At 48.6% G+C, this 20,506-nt stretch overlaps 1 protein-coding gene across 7 annotated transcripts in view; it reads right to left on the reverse strand.

The window, feature by feature from the left end:
* LOC144476297 (uncharacterized) overlaps positions 1 to 20,506 on the reverse strand; it is a 63,715-nt gene that overhangs the window by 15,582 nt on the left and 27,627 nt on the right. For all 7 annotated transcript variants that reach the window (XR_013494993.1, XM_078193029.1, XM_078193030.1 and 4 more), the window contains one exon: positions 3,442 to 3,505. Coding sequence is in view for 6 of the 7 variants with exons in the window: in XM_078193029.1 (XP_078049155.1) it covers positions 3,442 to 3,505 (64 nt within the window). In the remaining variant the exon portion in view is untranslated. The remainder of the gene's footprint in view (positions 1 to 3,441; positions 3,506 to 20,506) is intronic.

A 20,506-nucleotide genomic window follows, 5' to 3' on the forward strand; every position in this document is an offset into this window, starting at 1 on the left:
CCCGATTCTTTCCGAGATGAGTTTTTCGCGCGTTTGCTGCGTCACCGGTCAATGTGATCAATTGTGATCAGAGACGAGATCGAGTTTATTATATCGCGCGAAGCAGGGACTACTCGGCCGTAGTTTCATTCGCGTTTCGAGCACGTTCGGCGATCGGTAACAATATTCGCCGGATTTTTGCTGCTTCTTGGTGGTCGGTGCGCGCCCGGCAAATTGAACGTGTCTCGTTGCTACGTTTATTGCCGTCGCGTGTGCGCGCTCGCAATTAACGATTTTCATGGAGCATTTTCGAGCAACCGAAGCTCGAGCTTAGCCAGCTCGCGAATATTCAACCGCGCGGAGAACTCGTGCGCGTCGCAGCGTCCGGCCGACCGCCCGACCGCCCGACCGACCGACCGACCGACCGACCGCTCGACCGCATTGCAAATTGCAAATTGCAAATTGCAATTGCAAGCTTTATCGTAGCAACTTCCGAATGCAACGGTCACTCTGTTCTACATAAACATCACTTTTCCCGCGCGTAACTTCTCGTTACGGCGCGAGGAAAACTTTCACCCGGTATTCTACGTTTCATCCCCACTTGGAAAGTTGTAAATTCGCCCTTAAGCACTGCAGCCCAGCGTTTCTCAGCGTATGGACCGCGTTAAGTTTTTAGTGGGCCGTGAAATAATAGGGAAACAATGGCGCCGTAAACAGCGCCGAAACTCGATTACTTGCAAGAAAACTGGTTATATAGTATCTCGTATTACTTTTTCTTTTTCTTTTCTCCTCGAGGCGGTTGCTTCGCACGCGTAAAAGTTATTGGTAGCAGCGCGCGACTCTTGCCGTTTCTCCCGAAAATCTGCCAGGGTTGCTTCCAAATGATTGCGAGCGAGACTCCTTTGTATAGCGCGGCGTTGGATAGTTTATGGTGTGTACACCTTGACGCGAAACGGAGAGAAATATAGAATAGCTGTAATCTTTCTAATCCCGTGACAGAAACGCGAAGCGCATCTGGATTAGAGGGAAGAAATCGATAAGGCAGCTTCGTCTTTGTCCTTTTTAATTGCGAAACCGGTCGGCGAATAGCGCTTCTCGATTCCTCGAAGATTCGACATCCCCTGTATCGCAGGAATCGCTCGGCCTCCTGAATCGATCGACCAGAGATCGTGTTCCAGTCGGAAATCGTGAGAACAAACGCGTATCTTCTAGAACAGATTGGATCCAATTAACCAAATACGAATTAACGGACCAGAGAGGATGGAAGGAAAAAGCAGTTTGCTCCTATCGCTGGTAATTCAAGGTCGAAACTATTACCATACATCGGATCCGCTAATAGGACCTCGAGGCATTATAAAGCGGTGTTCTTATCGTCGAGACATTATTTAGATGCTATAGCAGGGACCCAGAGCATAGAGCACAGAGTGTAGAGTGCAGAGAGACGCGATAACCACCGTCGACGATGCTGGGAACAACTTCCACCGAAACCGTAAACTACCTACACCTATCGGAACACGAACATCGCGCGACTCGCATAAAATACCGGAGCTAACGGAGACGAGTTCTCGCCTCGAGAAACCCGCGAGTTGCACGAAACTGTTACGCACGACGAAACTACATTCTGCCATCGTTGTCGCGAAATGGCTCGCAGAGTGGACCAATTCGATGCAGGCACGCGTCGTCCATCGCGCGCATCTTCGCGATATCTTCAAGATATCTCGTGCGCATCTCGCAGCTCCACGAATTCTTCTCCCGACATTCTTTCCCAACGAACATCCGAAACCTGCGACACGTGCCAAACTCCTTCTTAATCTCACCACCCCTTTACCTCCTTTATCTCCTTCGCTTGGTATCCCGCGTTGGTTTCATTCCAACTTTAAGCAGATGAATATTTGTGTCATGGACAGGTTAAATGGCTACAAAGACTCGAAACCTCCCTGTTTACCCCGGAACTGTGTTTCCATCAAATTTCCACCTCGCTTTGAGATTCGCATGTCTATATAACACTTATGCTAACTTTGGTCCGACAGTTGTAAATATAAATATTTCCACCGAATGTAAGCAAGGTGTCGCGTACGATCGTTTATCGAACAGAAAGGGTGAAGATACGCGCACGTATCTACAGAAAACCGGGCAGATGGGACAGAGGGCATTTATCGTTTATCGTTTATCGTTTATCGTTTATCGTTGATGCGGAAAATACGTCGTTTTCCGCGATGATCGTTCCACTTTCTACGCCGCTCGCCGCGCGCACTTTCCTTAATCGAATCAGACGAAACGAGGCAACGCGCAATCCTCCTGTCCTTAATTGTTCATTTGTTTCGATTATTTTCTTCGGACGTGTCAATTCGTCCCAACGTTAATTGCCTCGATAAAGCCCCGCCTTGACGGCTGACCGTATAATCACGTAGGTTCGATCCGTCGATGAATCCAACGACGAATCTTCCTAGGACAGCGCCCGTCGTCGGGACAATTTCGAACGTTAATATGGAATTATGCGCGGACCTCGCGCAGTTTCGTATTTTCGAAATCCATTCGCGCGGTTGCAACCTCGTTAAACCGTATTCGCGTCTCGGCGACCTCGTATCGATTGCGAACGTTATTGCTAAAAAGTACTCGGAGCTCGCAAATTTCATTGATATCCGATTCGTGAATTAATAATAGTTTGCAAAGGTAATTTTCAACGGACGTACCGCGCCCACTGTGCGCGAATTAATGGCAATTGGCGTAGCTTCTATTTAATTTTTCAAACAGAGTAGGATTTCCGATTCGTGAAATAATAATTGTTCGAACGGACGACGAACGAACGGTGGTTGCCGAGTTCCAAGTTCGAATCGATAGCATCCGGAGACGCGCGTACGTAGTTTGCATTTTATTTTTCAAATAGAACAGGACAAAGTAGAGCCGATGCGAAATAAATAATACATATTCTGAAATCTGAAGTCTGTATAATGCGGTGTGTACATTTCGATCGATCTACCGGTCTAGCCGTGTAATATTTCCGTATCCCTTTTTATCGACTATCGCCGATTTATGAGCTATATATTAAATATGTGGCTTATGCCAGGTGAAACATGGTAGGGATCGGGGATTTAACTGATTAGGACGAGAGGGAGAACACGGTAACTGCTATTGGGACATGTGCGGCGAGCAGCTGCCGCCACAGAAGTCCGCCACTTCTACGCTCTAGACTCTACAGAGTGTCGAAAGCCGTTCGCAATCGGGAAATTACAGATTGCTAAGGTCATTCGAAGTTAATTGTTTATTCTTGGCGCAAATATTGCATTTGCAAAGATGCTCTCATTTTCCGATTCCGAGTCACTTTCGTGACGCTTCGTAGACTCGCCGCCTAACAACCGATCTGTCCCATAATAGGCAGATTTTATAGTTTTTCGATATCGGCATAAAAGGTGCGAAGACATTCGTTAAAGTTTAATTCTACTTGGTATTCGATGAACTCACCGGAGATGCGGACGAACACGGCATTCTGTTCCCCGCTGTCCACCGTTATCCCCGTAGTCCTTCTCTGCAACAACAACAACAACAACAGGACTCGATTAACATTTCAGAAGCGTACAAATCTTAGCTTTCGTTACGGTTCGCGTTACGTCTCACGGGTTTCTGGCATTATTGGAGAAATCGGTGTAAGGGAGAAAAGATGAGAGTAAATTATTTAAATTTCCTTGCTCAAATCATAAATCCAGTTTCTACCACCCCCAATAGAGCAGAAGATGCACCTCATAAATTGCACGCCCACGATAAAATTTTATCGCATCTGACAATCTAATTTTATTTTACTTTATTTTTTAACGAATGCATAATTCTCCACGTTGTCGTTGCGTCCCCCAAGTAGCGCAGCGATATCAATGATTAATAAAAATTAGAAAGAAATTAGATCGCACGTTCTACGAAAAGGAAGTGGCTGTCGATTCGGGGTGTTTTGGGCGGCCCAACTTTGACGCATCGTGAACGAAGAGAAAATTGTCGCGCATTCGCGTACGCGGGCTTAATGCGTCGGGACAATGGGAGACGAGGAAAGAGGAAAGAGGAAAGAGGAGTGGCGAAAGGAGTGGGGAAGAAAAAGGTTCGCGAGCGCGACGGCGAGGGAACGGAGAATCGTGCAAGGTCTGGGCAAACGCGACCCGACAACGCGTCGATGGATCGACCTGGCAGCCTTCGACAACCGAAACTCGCTGGCAGAGTTTTCACTGGCGGATCAGGCCGATTGCCAATTAGAAAATGGGGCGACCTGGATTCGCATTCGCTGCTCCGAACTCCGAGGTTCCCAGGTACGAGGTGCTCCGATACCGAGGACAAGGCGAGGGACGAGCATAGAGCCGCGGGAATGGTTAGCAGCATCGCGACTGCGATCGCGATACGACCACGGGCAGGCTCGAGGAATTTTCGCGGAAGCTGCCTCCTTCCTTCCTTCCTTCCTTCCTTCCTTTCTTCCTTCCTTCTCCGTTCGAACCCTCGAGCTCGCCCGCAGCCGAAGCGAAACATCCCCGACGCGGCTAAAATTCGCGACGGACATCGTCGGATTTCGAGACATCCGGACATTAGACATCCATTCTAATGTCCGTAAGACGTGGAAGGATGCAAGAAACTTTGTATGTACATCGTTTGTAACGTCGCTTGGCACCGTCCTCGATCGTCGTCGGCGTTATTGGGAGGACAATTTGGTCCCGTCCTCCGTACGATTTACTATAGAGACGCGAACCGATACGATTTTCTTCTTCTCGGACGGTTCGCGCATGTCGAAGCTGTAGCCAGCGATAAAACATGGCCTTTATCCGATCGGGAACGACTCCGTTTGCAAGGGAATCTCGTCGAACGTTCTCACGGAAAGCTCCCGCTCTCGCACTCGGCGCGAACGCTGTATGTATTTCGCAGGGCGAGGATAATTTAGAATTTAGTCAGTCCCGCGACATTCTCTGCACGCATTGTGTAGACGGAGTGGTTAATTGCACCGCTATTGGCCAGTTTGCTCGGGTGAACCGATCAATGAAGGGAATGAACAGAGTAATCGGGAATGAGCCAAATGGAACACCGTCAAATTGCGTGTAGCTGGCGGTGTGCAACAAGGTATGTGCGTGGAATGACTAATTTCGCGTCGGAAATTGAGGATTCCTCCTTTTTCGATCCAACTATAGATCTTCGCTAACGATTATCTATTTCCGAATCGTTTCTAATCCAGAATCGTCGTGATAATAACCCACGCAATTTTTAGGCGTTGCAAACTTTTTTCTTAGAGAAACCAACACGATTTCTTTCGATTTTTAATAATTACAAGATGTAGTCGAGAATCTCGGCATTGATAACGATTGTTATCGAAATTTTAAGACTATTTTTCTGAGGAATTATTCGATAATTTCCCTTTCCGCTGATCGTGCGAATGCTACAGAAGCGCGTGCATGGAGTAACAGTCGGGGGCGTAGCCCTCGCGATCCAAACGCGTTGCGCGCAGGTTAATTCCGAGCCCTGCCTGCTAGAACCGTAGATCGTGGCCGAATATTTAACGTCGCTCAGCCGAATGCCACAAGTATTCGTCGGTGCATCCAATTCGGAAATTAAGTGGAGCGTAAACTGCTGCCATGTTGTCAGGGTTCGTAGAGTCGGATAAAGCGCACCGTTCCCTTGGAATCGGTTCGTTCGGCCAAAGTACATACTTTGGAGAACGGCGCTCTCCGCCGGCTGCGAGGACGTTTACTCCTCGACGCATTATCGAGTTAACGTTGACGAGAGTGCCCCGAGAAAACCGATTGCCGGTGCTGCTGCGGGTCTACGCGGATGAGTAGCTTCGAACCGCCCACCGTGGCTTGGAATTAGGGTGCCCATGCCACGGACCAACGCGAATTCACGCCGGCGCGCGGCTGGCAACGTGCTTCGGATTTACCATACACCCGACCAACGCAAGAGGAGGTATTCTGGATACTAGAAGTTTCACAACGCCGAGTCTTTTCGACCGAAAGAAAATTTTCAATTGACATCCTATGCGCAGGCTGCGTTTCGGTTCCTATTACAAGAGGTTGCAAAATTTTAACGAGCGTCTTTTAAACACGGTATACGGAAGAACGGTTGTTCTTTGGACGTTTCGAAGAGAACATCGGATCCGATGGAAGCAGCGAATAATAAGAATCGATCGGCAGACATTTGGAACGCGGATGGAACGGTCGCAGCTCTTGGTCAAAATAGAGTGGTCGAGTTCCGCTGGCCGAGGATCGATGAGGCGAGTTGTCGTTTCCTCGAATGGCGCGCTCGTTCAAGAAACTGCAAGCACTACATTAGGGTTGTCACCGGTGGGACATGTTTCCCAGTTAACACCAAGCGGTTCGAGCGATCGAAACGTCGACGGTCCATGAAACGCGGCGTGGCGCGGCCGGGACGTCGGCGACGATCGATGCGCCATAAGGATCCTCGCCGCCGACGATAGCTTGCCACTCATTCCCAGGGTAAACGCGCGCGGTACGAACGATCCCAGTTGCTTGCGAAACCGTGCGTTCAATTCGATGGCGAATCCATATTTCAAACTGTCGCGAATAGAATAATAAATTCGACGGCGGTCGTATCCGTTCGCGACCGTCCATGAAAATTTGGTTCGCAGCCAATCTTCGAAGGTTCGTTCCAGCTATTGCTAAACACCGATTCGCGTCCAACATGGGCATCCCTTCTCTCGGCCTTAACCGCGCCTTTGCGCTGCCTTTGCCTTTGCGCCCCGCGGCAAACAGCTTTCGACGATTCGAAGGATTTGCCGAACGCGATCGATGAGCGCAGCACGCGCGTCAACGATGCGGTTATGTAAACCGCGCGCGCGGCTGCTATATCCTGTAATGTAACTGTAACTTTTCTTCTCTTCGTCGCGAATCTTTGCCGGAACGCTTTAATTTATTGCTGACCGATTGATACGTTGTCCGCGATACGCGTGATCCGCTCGACGATACAGGTATATGGTAATGATCAACGTTAATAACACACGGGTAGAACCGGCAGCGTGGAGAGGCGCGACGCGGCGTTTCGTAAACCACACAAAAATAATAATACGATTGTGGAAGCAAAGAATTTCTTGGTGAAGGAGGATCGGAGTAACTTGTTGCACCGCTTTCATTAAAATAAACGAAACATTATTGCGAATATTTCCCCTGCTACGAACGAATCACTACAATACATATTGTCCCGCCTCCTTACCGGAATAACGCGTGTCGAGCATTAATCCGAAACGAAGCAACTTGCGGATCCTGTTAACGGGACATTGTTAATTAACGCGTACTTTGCATAAAGGAAGTTAAATTAATTTTATGCGCGCCGTTGTAGCAAGTTGTAACGCGTGGCGTAATATCCGGGTAACCCGCGTGTTTTCTTCGTCCCTCCGCTTCCGTGGTCGCGACAAGTGCGCGCGCGCGCGCGCGCGCGTTCGCGCCTCGCGTCGCGACGCGTTCCGTCGTTCGCTTCGGTGAAATATCGCGACGCGCCGCAGACCGTTGAACAAACAAACGATGATAGCGTGCAATCCGTTAAATATTCATTGCCCGGGTGCCAAGCAAGTGTTAAACAACTCTAAACATTGTCATAAATAAACAGCTTGTACGCTGGATTTAGCGACACGCTCGCGGAATGTCGGCGTTATCCGGCAGAATTATGTTATCGGTCGGTTTGCGGTTTGTAACGGTCAATTCTCATTTAACGCATAATTAGCATTAAAATAACGCAGCGCTTTCCGGCGACTTACAAATTGCGGTGGAATAACGCCGCGGTTTCGCGCACCGGCCGGCCCCCTTCGGCGTTGCGTGCGCGCGCGCGCGCGCGCGAACGGCGAGCAAGACATTAATATTCATATTTTAATTAGGGGACCTCTAATTGTACGCAATCAATATCAATTAACAGGACAACCGGTGAAATATGACGCCGCGGGCCACCGAATGTCACGGGAGCAACGGTTCGTCGCGTCGCGTCGCGTCGCGTCGAGTCGCCGTCGCCGTCGCCGTCGCCGTCGCCGTCGCCGTCGCCGTCGCCGTCGCCGTCGTATAAAATGGTAGCCGCGAATCGGCTCGGCGGAGAGGAATAGCTTCAACGAGTACGCGTCGTATCGAAAGCCGCTTATTAAATCTTGGCAATTGGGGCTTCGAAAGCGGACCGCTTGTTTCGAGCCGACGCGATTCGTGGTATTTACGCGACCATGTCGAACCTGAAATCTGTATGTTCCGCGGTGAGCGTACGCGCTCGCAACTGTAATCGTAATCGAGTAACGAGTAGTTTCGCACCGACAGGAACTAGGAACGCCTCTCGTTCGCACTTACAAACTCGTCTATTATGTCGACAGTACCGCCGATGCGTCAACTTTAATTGCCGTTTATCGCTCGATCTCCATCCGCGAAACCATTTTTGTACGCGAAAATATTCTCTCGAGACTCTTCGAGGATCGGCGTGCAGCGTACCGTCCTAGAGGGGACAGTCGTCTCTTCATCTCGATCGATTCGTCCAGACCGTTTAGTCGATTTCACGAATATTGGAAGCCCCGCCGAGATACGATGTCTCTTTCAGAGACCGCAAAATACACGAGTTACCGGCGGCCGACGAATTCCATTCAATTGCACCTGGTACCATAACCGGACAGCCGGCTGTAAATCGTAGGAACTGTAAAATAGCTAAGATTAACTCGGGACGAGGCGGGACGAGGCGAGGCGAGGCGAGGCGAGGCGAAGCGCGCGAACTGCGAGACCGGAAAACAACCATTAAGATCGGTGAACGATCCGCAGAAACGACCGCCGCCGTTGAAAACAGTTAATCGGGTGTGATTTATCGTTCCCGTCGACCGTTCGACGACCAAAATGTAAATCTTGGTTACGTCGCGATTTTACGGAATATCGATTGGTGCGTTCGCCTGGTCTGACCAGAACCGCGACGGTCGTTTCGGATCGGCTTTGATCCGCGATCGTTCCTAGGACTTGTTTTTAGAACGAACTTCCGTTTGGCTGATTAACAAACCTCGGACAATTGTCCGGCTATTTTCAGCATAAAATTTCTGTTCGGGGTATCGACGACATCGTTAGGCTACGGATATTTAACAAGGTACATTGTCGCTTCGATCTTCTTTTTTAAATAAAAGCGTAACGAAATCATTTGCCATTTAAAATCGTTCGAAAATTCGCAGCAACAACGGTTCGAAACGAATTTATCGTCGCGATAACACGGGCCAGGAAAGTAAAAGTTCAAACGGAAATACCGCTACCAGCAGATGTAGCATAATTTAAGAACGTTCCTTTAGAAACGTTCGAATAAATAATAGTTGCAGCAGCGGCAGCCCGTAATGGATGCACCGGGAGTTCGCATCACGGGAAATGGCTAGCAGCCCCGCGTGCTCGCGTATTTCACGGAGAGTGCCGAAGAAGCTCGCATGCGAGGCTGCTTCGAGACGGCTCTCCTCTTGCTCTTGCCCTTCGTCTCGCTCATCAGGCCGCGAGTAATCCTATTTTGGCGCTGTGACACGATAGTCGCCGACTGTTTAACGCAATTTCATGCGAACCTTTTGAAAGCCTCTTTCTCGACCCTCTTCCGACAGCCCTCCGCCTTGCTTGTTGCTTCGCACCCTTGCCCTCTCCGACCCCACCCCTTCTCATCCATTCTCGGCCTCGCAATTTTCTTTTTCTCCATTTTCTTCCTTTTCAAGTCTCCGTTTACAGTTTACTTGCGGCCCTGAATACCGGCCGCCGCCTCGCCTCGCCTCGCCTCGCCGCGCCTCGCCGCGACGGAGGGTCACAGGCTGAGGCGGAGGCTGAGGCTGAGGCTGAGCGCGAGGCGAAAGCGCGAGGGTGAGCGTGACGGCGGGAAAGTCATCGTGACGTCATCGAGCCTAGGGTCACGTGCTGAAATTCAGGTCGGCTCAGCCCTCTACCAACCACCACCCTCTAGCTCCGCCGTTTCTCTTCCCCTGTTCACATCTCTCTTCTATTCTCCCTCGCTTCATCTCTTCTGCTCTCTTACAAATTTGCGATCGTTTAGATTATAAGATATCATTTATAAAGAACTTTTTCCAATCAATTTGTAGCTCGTTACACACAACTGTTTGAACAATTATACAAATATATTATTGTTACCTTGATAATGTAGTGCGATGCTCGACGGCTCGCCGCTCGATTCAGCGTGCATCGATAGCATATGACTTGTAACATTAACGTTGATTCAATAATGAACGTATACATGTCGAAGCAGGTATTTTGTGCCGTAAAAGTAATACCAAGGAGCTGCTTTCGTTGCTCTCTAAACCAAAATCCGCCAAATCTTTTGTTTGAAATGTATGCATTCGTTATCGAACGAATGTTTAACTAGAATCCTTGGACTATGAACATTGGATTCGAGCGTCGATCGTTCGGATCTGTATGTTCTGGCAATTGTATTACGAAACGAAACTCGCATAAATCAGAAATTTCGAGGCGACGGAACCGACACGTCGTGGTTTTCCCTCGGAAAAAAGCGGCTGGAAATGTCTATCGAGGTCACGCGATATTCGTTCGCGGGCGGAAGGAAACGTGTAGCGACGATCGCAGTTCCGTAACGATCCGAATTCATTGTTGTTCCGTATCGGAAACACTTTTTGTCGAGGAGCCGTAAAGGAAACGTTCGCGTCGCTGAAAATCCAGGACAAATGTTTTAGAGTCCGACACTCGACCCTCTTCGTCGAATATCATTTTCGAAAGTAGGAGCGAGGGATCGGGTCGCGGCCAAGGCGACGAATTCGGTTGCAGTCCGTCGTCGTCGTCGTCGACGCGTATGCGTGTACCAGCATAGGGCGCGTCGATGCGTTGAATAAAATTAGCCGCGGACAGTGGGCGGGCGCGTTAAAATTCATAGGGATCCAGATGTTGCCGCGGTGATCGAGAAAAATTCATGGTACCGCGATTGGTTTACGATCAATCCTTTCGGCCGTGTTCTCCATGAAACCGAGGGGTGCATCATAGTTCCTGCTAACGATGCACGCCTACATCCGCCACCGGTTTTGGGGGATTTACCGATCGTAGCGCTCGAGCATTTTACCTTCTATTTTTATTCGAATCGGATCGCTGTTATGCGACGAGGAGTACACGATTCTTTCGTTTATCACAATCTGTCTTTACGATTACGTGCCGCGTTATTAACGCGAAACATGGAATATAGCATTATAATTAACAACATCATTGTTCGATGTTTTATTGTAGATGTGCGAGAACTTTGATATTCTTACCCCTGGTAAGAAACTCGTCGCTGTCGCCAAATGTCCTGCGTTATAAATAATCGACTATAGGTTGTCGAGACGCGAATAAAGTACCACGGTGTACATATTAAGAGTGTAATGAAAAGAGGAACGCGCGTTTCGCAAACCGCGACATTGAGAAACTGAATTCGGATGAAAATAGATGCGCCGCGAAGTTGCGATCGCGCTGCAATGGACCGACAACACTGGCCGACGGAACTTGCAACTAATAACCGATAACTAGTAACTAACTAAGCGAGCGAACGGTGCTGCTCGGGAATAACATAATTTAGCAGGCGCGTATGCCAAGAGAATTCGAATTAACGCTGGCTGGGAACAAGCGTAGCGAAGATTCGCGCGCGGCTTTGATCTTTCCCACGCGATTTCGATCATAGGCTATTTTATTTTCCTATGGTAGCAAGCGCGAAGCATTGTGCCGCCGCGGCATAATGGGCCGGGCGACGCGAACGCACCGCACCGCACCGCACCGCCTTGAGCGAATTCCAAAAGTTCTGTCCGACCGGACCGACGGGAATTAATTGCACGTACCTACGATGGAACGCCGCGATATTAATACTCGAGGGAGTTTCGTTCGCGCGTATGCAGCCGGGCCGGGCCGGGCCGGGCCGCGTTACTGGCAGCTGCGTAAGTTGATGTAACACTCTAACTGCATAAACAATAAATAGAGAACCTCGCGGTACGTAACATGTGCGCCTTTCGGTGATTCTTAGTCGCTAGACGCACCTGCGATGTCGCGCGCGAGGTGCGAGATGCGAGGTGCGAGGCGCGAGGAGCGAAACGACCGGTAACGTTAACGTTCCGATGGACCGGATTAAACGAACACTGCGTATATACGTGCATTATACTCCCGTTCGAATTCTCACATGATCATTAGTTCCAGTAGTACCTATTTGTTAACTATGTTTATCTGATTTGTACTCATTACTTGTTTGCTACGGTGCGTGCAGCGGTCTAGCAGCATCCGATCGCGAATCGGGTCAAACATTGTATAAGATAATCGATTCTCGTTGGCTTCGTTTTTCTTTAGAGACAACATGTAGCAGATCTGCATGCATTATTTATAGAGATTTATAATAGTTTCGCGTACACGCAGAGTCGAAAAGATTCTATAGAAACGAGAAAAATACATCCGTTCGAGATAAAAAGACAGCAGTATACAGGGTGTTCCAATAGCGTCTTCCTGACGAATAAAAGCAACGTGGATGGGTCGTTTCGACAAAGACTGCGCTCGTTATTTCTCTCTTGTGCTCGATTCTTATTCGCACACTGTTTCATCTTCTTTTCTTTGCGAAGATAACGGAAAACGCAACAACGTTTCCGTGTTCTCAAACGAACGAATTCAAATTAGATCGCAACGACAGCACGTTTTCGCAACAAACTAACGCGCGAAGAATCGTGTCTGGCTTCCGCGCGTCGCGTCGTCTACCGACAATTTCACGAGGAAGAAACGTTCGACAGGGATTCGGGGTGAGCGCCTCGCATATGCAGGATACTAAAGCTCATGGAACAATGCGACGGCCGATCAACGAGATAAACCGGATCTAGTTGAACGCGATATAAACGTGCATCCAACTGTGATAATGGATAACATAAATCGATCGACTCGAACCTAAAACGAATACTCCGATTCGGACCGTGTTACGTGCAGAGTGGCTTTAGAGACGTCAAATGGGTCCGTAGATAGGTCAAATGCCACGCATTGTTCCAACGCGATCAAACCACTAATGTAATATTGTTCGCAATTCAAAGACACTGACGACCACGAACTGGCCATTATCTCTTTAACTTTTGCATTAATGCACGGTTAGTACCTACGTTACGTTACGGTACGGTACGCGCTGCGCCGCGTCCGCGTCCGCGTCCGCGTTTGCGTTTGCGTCTGCGTCTGAAACGACGCAACGCGATCGTGGCGTACCGCTGGTCGAACATTTTCCTCCGATCGACCTACCCTAATGCTAATTAACGATCCGGACTCTCGAATCGAGTCGGTACGAATCGTGGAATTCTATCGATCATAGGAATGGCGATGGAAATTGTGGAACATTTTGCGTGGAAACACGGGTCGATGCCGATGCGAATCGACAGTTTCTAATTACTTCCACATTTTTTTACCGTTTCTATAACCAATTGCAAGGCTATTAACGGCGCGGTGGTTACATTGTATCGATTCATTTAACGGTTGCTTGGTATTAGTTCATTTTAATTATCGACCCTGAACTAGTTCGCAAATTCATTTAGCTTCGTTGGCACGCATACCGAGAGAGAGAGAGAGAGAGAGAGAGAGAGAGAGAGAGAGAGAGAGAGAGAGAAATTCTTTTGGGTTCCTTGCGCGGCGATACCTGAAAAATTGGTATTGTCCTCGGCACGTAAAACATTGCTGGTCGATGGATTTCGATGACATTTTCAGGACGCGAGTTGCAATTTCAATCGGTACCATCATCTAGAAGTTAGTCGATTCAACATTTTCAAAAACTACAAGCGACTCGGTCGAATTATGAAAAATTCTCGCGCGAACGTTGCCTACGATGTGCCCTCCTGTGCATTACGCGTACCTCGTGTTCGATGGTGTCGCGCGTCCTTGCACGCAGTGATATGTGCGCGAGGTATTGTTGAACCGGGCACAGAGATAACGGAATGTGAACTTTTCATTTTTTTGAAACCGAGGAATTTGCGTACGCTGACACGTATCCTTCGAATTCTCGCAGATAGGAACGCGCGCCGAGCCGGATCAACGTACGAAACGTAGCGATAAGCCGCGAGTTTTCCGCGTTACCGAGTTCAATTGCACATCGTGGGCACCCTGCACGGGTTCCAACGTCGTTGAAAGCGCATTGCACCGATAGAAAAGGAAAATGAGCAGGCAGAAGAAGGAGACGAAAAGACCGTTGATTCGACGCAGGATTTCGCCATGCGGCAGATCCATTGGCAAATCGCATCGGCCGATCAGAGTTCTCTTAACCCTTCGAGAGCAGCGTAACTCTTTGCCGCGGCTCTGACCAGGTGTCAAAACCGATCAACTCCGACGAACGTGTGAAAATCGATTGCGCACGGATTAGGGAAAATTCTTCGACATCGCACAGCCTCGGTCCGACGCGACGGACAGAACTCGACAATCGGGCGTCGACCTCGAAGATAATATGTATGTATGTACCTCGGAATATTCGTAGCTTCGAAATTTGGCAAATCGGTGCAGAAGAGAGTTACCGAGAAGCAAAGCCATTGTACTTTATGCGATAATAGAGCCTCGGTTCTTTTCGACACTGCCCCCCCCCACGCATGTTCTAAGATCTAGCACCGAGGCGACGACGACGTGCTCGGTCGATTCCCTTCTCGTGCAGCCTCGACTCGCAGCTGCTGCTCTCGCGCGTCGCTATTACAAGAGAGGGAGGGAGGGAGAGAGAGAGAGATTTATGTAGCCATGTTTCACTCGGTTACCACGTAGAGACGAGCCACATTGGCGTGGATCCATCGAAAAATTAAGGCAACGCGTCTCGGCCGCGTAAGAGACTCGCGACGCGGCCGCGAAAATATGCGCTCTGTCCTCTTAGCATGCAGCTGCGGTTCTCGTTTATGCCTGTTAAACGTTTCACGGTTATTCGAGCACCTAATTGCATAACGGCCGGCGTATAACAGGTCGGCGAAATGTAAATCCTTGCGCGACGCGGCTGTCGCCGCCGTCAACGATTTAATTGATCGCAGTACTGATGCTATTGCTATTGGTATTGGTATTGGTATTGGTATTCCGCGTCGTGTCGCATTATCGAGTCGTTAACGTCGATCGTTCAAAGTTGAACGAATCCTTCGTAAATCGCGAGAAGGAGACGATCGCCCGTTGCGACTTGCGATCTATCGATAGTCCGATAAGTAATCGATCGACTCGATCGCTAAGGTTGCTCGAGAAAAGAAAATCGAACCGATGCAAAGAGGAGCCTCGCTGGAATCTGTGGAATCGGTTCGCTCGGAATGGAAACATTGACCAAGTAATCGCTTTCGACTCTCTCTCTCTCTCTCTCTCTCTCTTTCTCGCTCTCTCTCTCGGCGAGGCTTGTTATTGGGTCCTTGGGCCGTTGCGCGCTTCTGCCTCCCTTTCGCGTCACACTCTGTTTGCCTTAGACCTACGCTGCAGACTGCAGACTGCAGACTGTACACTGTACACTGTACACTGTACAATGTAGGCTGTAGACTGCAGACTGGCTGGCTACACACTGCACAAGCACAGCGTGAGAACAAGAATGGTTGGAACGACGGTTCGCGGTAGGAGAACGCATCCGACTTTGTTCGGTGAAACGCGCATTTTATTGAAAGCTTAAAATCAAGTTAAACGTGTCGTCTCCTTTTCTCTTTAATTGAAATACTCGGGTAGATGATTGTATTACGCGTATACAGGCCAAAAATGAAATTTTCTTCCAGCAGTTCCATATTCTTGGAAATATAGATTGTGTTACGCGACGCGCGAGTCTTGCTGGAAGTTTCCAGACTCGTTGCCAGATGGACAAAGTTTTGAAAATGGAGAAAGATACTCGTTCACTGGAGCAGAGTTAACCCGAATGTAACCAGACGGCGTCGAAGCGTGCCGGACACGGAATCTCGATGCGATTACGATTCGGATCGGCTTCGAGAGTAAACGGTGGCCGGCACCGCGGATCGACAACCGGGGGTGGGTGACCGGCACGCGCGGTCGATTCCGCCGCGACAACCAGAATCCGGACGAATATTTTGGTCGATCGCTCGAACTCTGACCGGAGTCCCCTAAATCGAGGTGAAACTAAGAAAGTTCCAAGGCGAACGCCGCGCGACAAATTCAGAACTTTATGGATTCGAGGCTTGTTGACTTTGACTGGCACTATTTAAAGAATAAGTGGAGCGGCGGCGGCGGCGAATCGAGCCGGCCGCGGACTCGCAGTTGTTGTTCCATCTCCAGCAGTTTGCGAGCATCCGCGCTCTATCTATTGCGTACATGGACATTCTTTGGATTTCGAGTGCGAGTATGTCGGTATTACTTATAAACTAGTTCACTTTCGACCTATCGCCTCTAATATTTGTTCAAAGGGGAGACAAAGATGTATCGATTCGTGGAAAGAGAACACAATTTCGCTAATAAAAGATGAAGACGATCTCAATTTCTGTATCGAATAAAGAGTTGTTTGCCAATTCTTTCGTACGAAATTTATTGTCAAACGATTACCGATTGTTGTTGATTGTTACTTGTTTGAAAATTCTGTTCAAGATGGATTTATCGAATCGAAGTAGATAAACGTCCGACGTTTCTTTTCGGGAGGAAACCGGAAAATCCAGTAAAAATTGTGAACGGCGTTAAAGTCCTACGTTTCTTTATTGGTATTTGAAAATCCAATAAGCAATGAATTGTAGAAGTTAGTTGTTTGACTTTGGTCCATTGCTCGTTACACGGTGCGACGCGCTCGTTTCGTGCGCAACGAAGCGTTGCGTCGCGGCGATCGCGGCGATCGCGACGAATAAATTCGGTCGCTTTATCGCACCGGCAGCAAAAATATCAGCGGATCGAATTACTGGAACCGTGTCATCTTCGACCGAGCGATAAACTCGAAATAACTTAAAACTGGAGTGGACGGGGCTGACTTATTTCAGCGTCTAGCAGAGCGAACGGAATCTCGCCACGCCTCTGTGTTCGCCGCTCGGATTCGATTGTTTGCAAGCTCGTCGATTTACGATCGAATCGGGCTCGATGTTTTCGTTAGTTTCAATATTTGATATCTGTAGCCGTCGCGCATCGCTTGCGGTTCCCCATGTTAGCTTTTGCGAATTTTCGTGCAAACATCGCTAGAGCCGCGGCGCTCGTTAAGATTCGACGTTGACTTTCGATGAGAAACGCGGCGACGTTGATTTCGTTCGCGGTTTAGGAATTTTGGGCGACGAGACGAGGAGCACGATCCGGCGAAGTGGAGTTTGGGCCAACTTTGGTACGATTTCAAGTTTGGTGCCAAAGTCCTCCTCGAAACTCGTAGACGGAATGAAATATTTTTGGACTCCGTGGTTTATTTTTACCCCCGGATCATCGACGTACCATTCTCGTCACACAGTTACAACGATCGGAGCTTGCTCGATCGTAATAATTGGTCCGCGCGGATCTCTGCGCGATAGAAATCTCTCTCGCAGAAATTGTTGGAAACAGGTGTTAAACGAATCCCTGCTTTCAATGGTTACGATAAGTTAATTTCGAGACAACGACGCGCCGAGATTCTTCCGAGAATTTCGCTATTCCGTGTTTCGCGTACCTATTTTTGTCCGATATGCATAAAGTCCGACGTCTAATAATAATTTCGCGGACGGAAAAGAAACTTTGCGTTTATCGCGCGCCTACATTTATTCGAACCCTCGCGAACATCGATAATAAGAAATGCGAATTCGATTTCAACTTGAAAGAGCGGAATAACATTCGTACTTAACGGGCTATTACTGGAAATCTGCATCGCGAGCCAGACTCGTTAAAGCACGGCAAGGGGTTACAGAAAATTGCGTGTCGGTAATTCAATTCTAAACCAAAGCGTGCTATTAATACTACGTTATTCAACATTCGTATTCTACTCGAGGTTGAAAAGAGCTAGGTTAAGTGGTAAAAAGAAGGCGTTGGGATAAGTTGGGACAAGAAAGAGATGTCAAGAGAAATATTATAACCGCCTGTCCCCTCGAGAAATCGATCGATCGATCGAACGAACACGCAACGATCATATCCGCTTCTGGTCGCCGTGTCAATTTAACAAAAGATAAATTCGGTGTCTGAAAAGTTCGATTTAACGGACAAACAAATACGATACCGAGCGTTTTACAATTTCGTCGACAAATACGTCGCGGTCGTCTTTTGTTGATATTGTAATCGAAACGACGACGACGACGACGACGACAAAGCGCGACCGCGTGGCGCGAGGAATTTCCAATCGAATTCCATGCTTTGAAAACAGCAACGGGTCTCGGTTTATCTCGCGCGCGCGCACGCGCGCGCACAGTTTCCGCGGAGCTGTTTAAACGGTGCGACAAATTTCCAGATGAAAATATAGTTTGCGGGATAAATGTAAATGCAAACGTGGGATTCGCCCATCGAGATGGAAGCGACCGATTCGACCTGTTCGGTAACAGGAACGGTAACGGGCAGGTTCGATTGGGCGTTGAAACATATCCTTTCATAAGAGGTGGCATCGCGCGGATGAGAATCGGTAAGCCGTTTAGGCTCGAAATCGCGGCCTGCTCCGAATACGAAGAACGCGTACCGACGACGCTCGAGCGACGATTGAAATTCCGTGGCGGCGCACGTTTGAGTTTCTCGGCCATTTCGAAAGTGGACACGCGATTAATAGATGGTCGTCGCGCGTCGATCCTGGTTTCTCGCCCGGTCGCGACCGCGCCGCCTAAGCCGCACCATGAATGTATCCAAGGTGGTTTTCACCGTATTGACAACCGTGTCACGGTGCTCGAGTTAAATACACCTGCGAAGCGCCGCTTCGACGTCGTAGCGCGCGCGCGATGCCCTATCCTCGGATCAATCGCGCCGCGCGCTCCGAGAAGAGCACCCCACTTATTAGCCAACAACTTCCGCCGCGTACGTTATAATAAATAAATCGCTTTTCCTACAATGGTACAATTTATTAACGAGAACTTGCAAAGCTTTCGTGCTGAGGTAAATCTCGCCAAAGTTTAATAGAAACTTCTGGGAAACTGCGAGAAAAAACGAACAAAGAATTTCTGCGAGGCGACGCCGAAAACTGATTGGAAATTCGGAGTGTTGGTTCATCGTGGATTGATATTGTCGTTCCATAACTGTTTTATTAGGTTGCTCGGAGGCTCGGATCGAATTTTGTTATTCCGACCTTAATCGACAAGAGCATGTATGCCTACGCGGCGGCGGTGCCGACGACGACGACGACGACGACGACAACGACGACGAAGAAGAAGAAGAAGAAGAAGAAGAAGAAGAAGAAGAAGACGACGACGACGACGACAACAACGACGATTGAGATGGAATTCGAGCGCACACGCGCGACGTTCATTTATTTTATAGTCGAGGCACGTTTCATAGATCCAATGAGGGATTGACCCGATTTTTGCCATTTGGCCATAGCCGCTTTCGAACTGGACACTGGCAACGCGGCAACTTTCCGCGGAAGATAAAGCATGGTTGGTCGTTCGGCAAAATGAAAGATGTAATCGAGGCTATCGGGATAAGTGTTTCTGCTCTGGTCTATTTTGTTCTATTCGACCTCGGAAAATAGGAAACCGCGGACAAATCAGTGGCCCCCAAGCTCCATTTTAATAATCGGTCGCTTTAATTTTCTGGTCATGGTCGACGCATCGTTTGAAACGATTTATTTCTTCAAATGAGATTTAGTCAATTGCAGATTAATTTCACTCGCCGAAGAAATTTCTCTTGCAAATCATTTAAATATTAATAAATGCGATGCGACTCCACAGCTCGATCGACAGTTTGGAAATCTAATAATTCGTCTCTATGGCCAATCGATGAGTGCCTATTAATTCGAATAATGGGAATCGCATCGCGCCGCGTCGCCGGAAAAATTTCAGTTTACAATTTCAATTGAAACAATCTGCTGTTTGTTTCGAGCGATTGAATTACACGAAGACTACACTGAAACTGACAGAGAATAATTGGGAACACTGTTCGGTTCGACGAATCAAGTTTCATTCGATTCGAAGTTTGCATGTTCCGGTTGTCCGGAGTCCCGAGTCCCGAGTCCGGGATCGCGGCGCGGCGAACTTTTCGATTCGAGGACGGTCTTTTCGCGAAGCGAGAAATTCAACACCCTTGAGAAGCGTTTAAGCGTCGCCTCGAAAACGGAAGAGAGTCATTATCCGTGGAATACGCGCTTCGCGAGGATTTACACCCGCCGCGATTTATCGCGCGAGTCGTTACAACCGACCGAAACGATCTTAACCCTGACAAAATCTAGTTGACACTTCTAGTTGACTGCCAATCCGAACGAATGGTTGTTGCCACTGAGGCTCCATAAAATCGAAGTAATTTATTGAACCGTTCGGAAAGTTCGTGCTACGCGCGCTCGCAGTACTTTGCAGGCGGGAAACACGTAGTAATTATAAACATGTTCGGTGCAGACTACTAGTTTGACAACGTTATTCGTTTGTTTGTTGTTAGCTTCTAATCGACGACGGAAATGAAACGAGCAGCAATAAATTGCGAAGTATTATTTACTAAAATGAAAATCGACGAATCGAGGGATCGATTGCACCGATTTCATTGCACCGAATTGATTGGCGCGGAAATTCATTTTTCAA

This window comes from Augochlora pura, chromosome 10, assembly GCF_028453695.1.
Source record: "Augochlora pura isolate Apur16 chromosome 10, APUR_v2.2.1, whole genome shotgun sequence".
Lineage (NCBI taxonomy): Eukaryota > Metazoa > Arthropoda > Insecta > Hymenoptera > Halictidae > Augochlora > Augochlora pura.